This window comes from Monoraphidium neglectum (genome assembly GCF_000611645.1).
Source record: "Monoraphidium neglectum strain SAG 48.87 unplaced genomic scaffold scaffold05336, whole genome shotgun sequence".
NCBI classification, from domain to species: domain Eukaryota; kingdom Viridiplantae; phylum Chlorophyta; class Chlorophyceae; order Sphaeropleales; family Selenastraceae; genus Monoraphidium; species Monoraphidium neglectum.
This window is the reverse complement of record NW_014008294.1, coordinates 1-2,613: the sequence shown is the minus strand read 5'-3', so window position 1 is coordinate 2,613 and position 2,613 is coordinate 1. Positions and strand designations below refer to the sequence as shown.

Sequence of the window (2,613 nt, the reverse complement as noted above, 5' to 3'; positions counted from 1 at the left end):
CCCGCCGCAGCCGCGCGGCCCTCGGCGAGCGCGCTTGCAAGCGCGTCATCCTCCACCAGCGCCAGACCGTGCTGCTCCGCCTGTGGTTCGCAGCGATCGGAAGCCATGTGCTTTTCCCGCCCATTGCTGCGGTGCATGTGTGCCCCTAGCGAGGCTGGGCATGCGTGGTGTTGAAACGTGCAGGACCCACCGTGCCGAGGTCGGCGAACAGGGCGTCGATGCCGCCGCCCTGGCCTTGGGGTCTTCTCAGATCGGCCATGGCGGACCGATACTGGTGCTTTCTCGCTGCTTCTGCTCCCCAACCTCAGCCGCAGTGCTGATGTTGCTGCTTCATCAGATCGCCGCGATCTAGACCGTATGCACAACCTGAAGGCATTCCAAGCATTCTTCTACCATCCATCCTCACTATCATGGCGCTGCCGTGAGCATTAGACACCGACAATACTCCTGGTGAGTCAAGTGAGTGCCTGACGGGCTCACTTCACGCCCTGTATTGCTCCAATTTTGTGTACTCTGTAAATAGAATTGCATGCGCTCAGCACTTCACACTCCTTCTGCAAACCGGTGCGCAACCCACAGGCTGCCCTGTAGAGGTGTGCTGGACTAGAATACAGGCATAGCGTCTGCATACAAAATAATATGGAACTGCGTAACGGAAGGACGGTCGGGCTCCACGGACCCCTGCCCATGGACAGGTCGGCGCTGGCGCTGCGCCGGCTGCTACCCCACCGCCGCACCCGCCGCTTCTCGCGCCACACCCAGCTGCTCCCAGCGCTTACACGCAGCTGCCCAAGACGCCTCCTGCCTGTGCGCGCCCCTTGCAAATAGGCGGCCCGCCTTTGAGGAGGGCGTCACAGCCGTGTTCACCCAGTGGACGGCGCTGTGCCTTGCGGTAGAGAACGAGTGGGGCGGTCCGCTCAGCGTGGATAAGGCCAACCAGATCATACAGGACGTCCTAGACTGGTTCTACGACAAGAAGGGTGAGACCTAACTGGGAGACCGATTTTTGGTGCGACTCCAGTCCTGAGAGCCCGCCCTTGCCTGCTGGTGAAAGGCGTGCTGCGTTGCATGGCCTCCTAGGCAGCGGCTATCAGTGACTGTGCACACACCGTCCGGCCCGTGCCTGGCCCCGTGCCATCATCCACCCTGAAGAGCACCATGCTGATGATCTTGAGCTAGAGCTGGAGGATGCATTAGTCCAGGACTTCAACACTGAGTGCGAGGATGGCAGCCCCAAGCAGGTGCGCATGGGCAGGCGGACGGCAGCCGGGCCGGGCCGCCCAACGCCTGCAGTCGCCGCAGCTGTTGGTGTGGGATCAACCAGCTGCTGGTTCACCCGTGTCTTACGGCCAAGCTTGCTGCTGAACCCATGGCAGTCATATTGGGCGCACCACTCGCAGCTGAGGGCTGCTGCGCCCCAGCGGCGTACAAACATATGCTTGTCATGCCCGCAGTCGCCCTTTGAGCGCTCAACGCCTGTCGTACGCACCTTGCAGGTCGCCGCCACCCTGGTTGAGCTGCACACCCAGCTGCTGCAGGGCAGCACCACGCTGTTGGAGCAGATTCGCAGCCGGCAGGCCTCAGGCGCAGCTGCCAGCAAGCGCCAAGTGGTAAGCGCTTGGGCCTTGCTCTGCGGCTCTGGCCTGCCGTCCTGCAAGTTGTGCTGCAAGCCTGCTTGACGTGTAATTTGAACCCATTCCCTTGTGGCCCTTGATTGTGCATGAATCTTGGCACGAAGCTCGCACAACTCACATGGACACATCGCCGTCGCTGCCCTCCTGGCCCCAAGGTGGATTTTGATGGAGCAGAGGTGGAGGGCGGCAGCAGCAGCGGCGAAGATGATGACGGTGATGAGGGAATGGACGAAGACAATGACGCGCCGGCGGCAGTGGCGCTGTCCGCCCAGCAACAGCAGCAAACGCAGGCGCGGGAGAAACCGCAGCCCGTCGTGGATGCTGATGGCTTTGAGATGGTGCAGGGGCGGCGGCGTGGGCGGCGGTAGGTAGTTTTGGCAGGCTGGTGTGACAAGCATGGGATTTGCTTCCGCGGCTGCAAGCGTGTCCATGCTAGGATGGAATCTGGTTTGTGCAATCGCCGGATTACAGCGATACCGCAAAATGCTGCAGTAGCATCATGCTGGTTGCTGCATCATGTTCGTATAGTTTCATATGCCCATGCCTTCAAAGGGTTGCTTGAGATTGTTCCAAGCTGTGTGCGTTGCGCCATGTGTAACCCCTGCTTCCAGTCCAATTGCTGGCCTGCCAGATGAGGGAGGCAAGCTGCAAATGTTGCGCTGCCCTGCAGAGCAGTGAGGCAATCTGGCACCAGAACGCAACACCCTGATTGCTTCTCGCGATTCTTAGCCTGATGTTCCCTCAACTATGCTTGAGAAGCACGAACAGTAATGGACATACAAATACTCCATCTGCTTTCAAAAGCGATCAACCAGCACCAGACGAACACAGGAGCCAGCGGGCGCAAGGCAGCTGGGGGGCAGCTGCCGCCCCTGCTGCTGCCAGATCGCTCGCTACTTATCCTGCACGGTTCAGTATCTTCTTCACATCAGCACCGTTGAGTGTTGAAAGCCCCTACTCCCCCCAAAGCCCCCCAAAG

At 60.2% G+C, this 2,613-nt stretch overlaps 2 protein-coding genes across 2 annotated transcripts in view; one reads left to right on the top strand and one right to left on the bottom strand.

The window, feature by feature from the left end:
* The window catches only part of MNEG_15447 (hypothetical protein), a gene marked incomplete at both ends in the record, with an annotated part of 1,073 nt that extends 814 nt beyond the window's left edge, over positions 1-259 (bottom strand). Inside the window, one exon of the mRNA XM_014036083.1 lies at positions 191-259. Coding sequence (XP_013891537.1) covers positions 191-259 — 69 coding nt within the window. The remainder of the gene's footprint in view (positions 1-190) is intronic.
* A 428-nt stretch (positions 260-687) lies between these two features.
* On the top strand, positions 688-2,002 carry MNEG_15446 (hypothetical protein; the record flags this gene model as incomplete). Its single annotated transcript, XM_014036082.1, has 5 exons — positions 688-695; positions 829-980; positions 1,153-1,241; positions 1,497-1,610; positions 1,790-2,002. 5 exons carry the CDS (start codon positions 688-690, stop codon positions 2,000-2,002), a joined length of 576 nt encoding a protein of 191 aa, XP_013891536.1.
* Between the last annotated feature and the right edge of the window lie 611 nt (positions 2,003-2,613).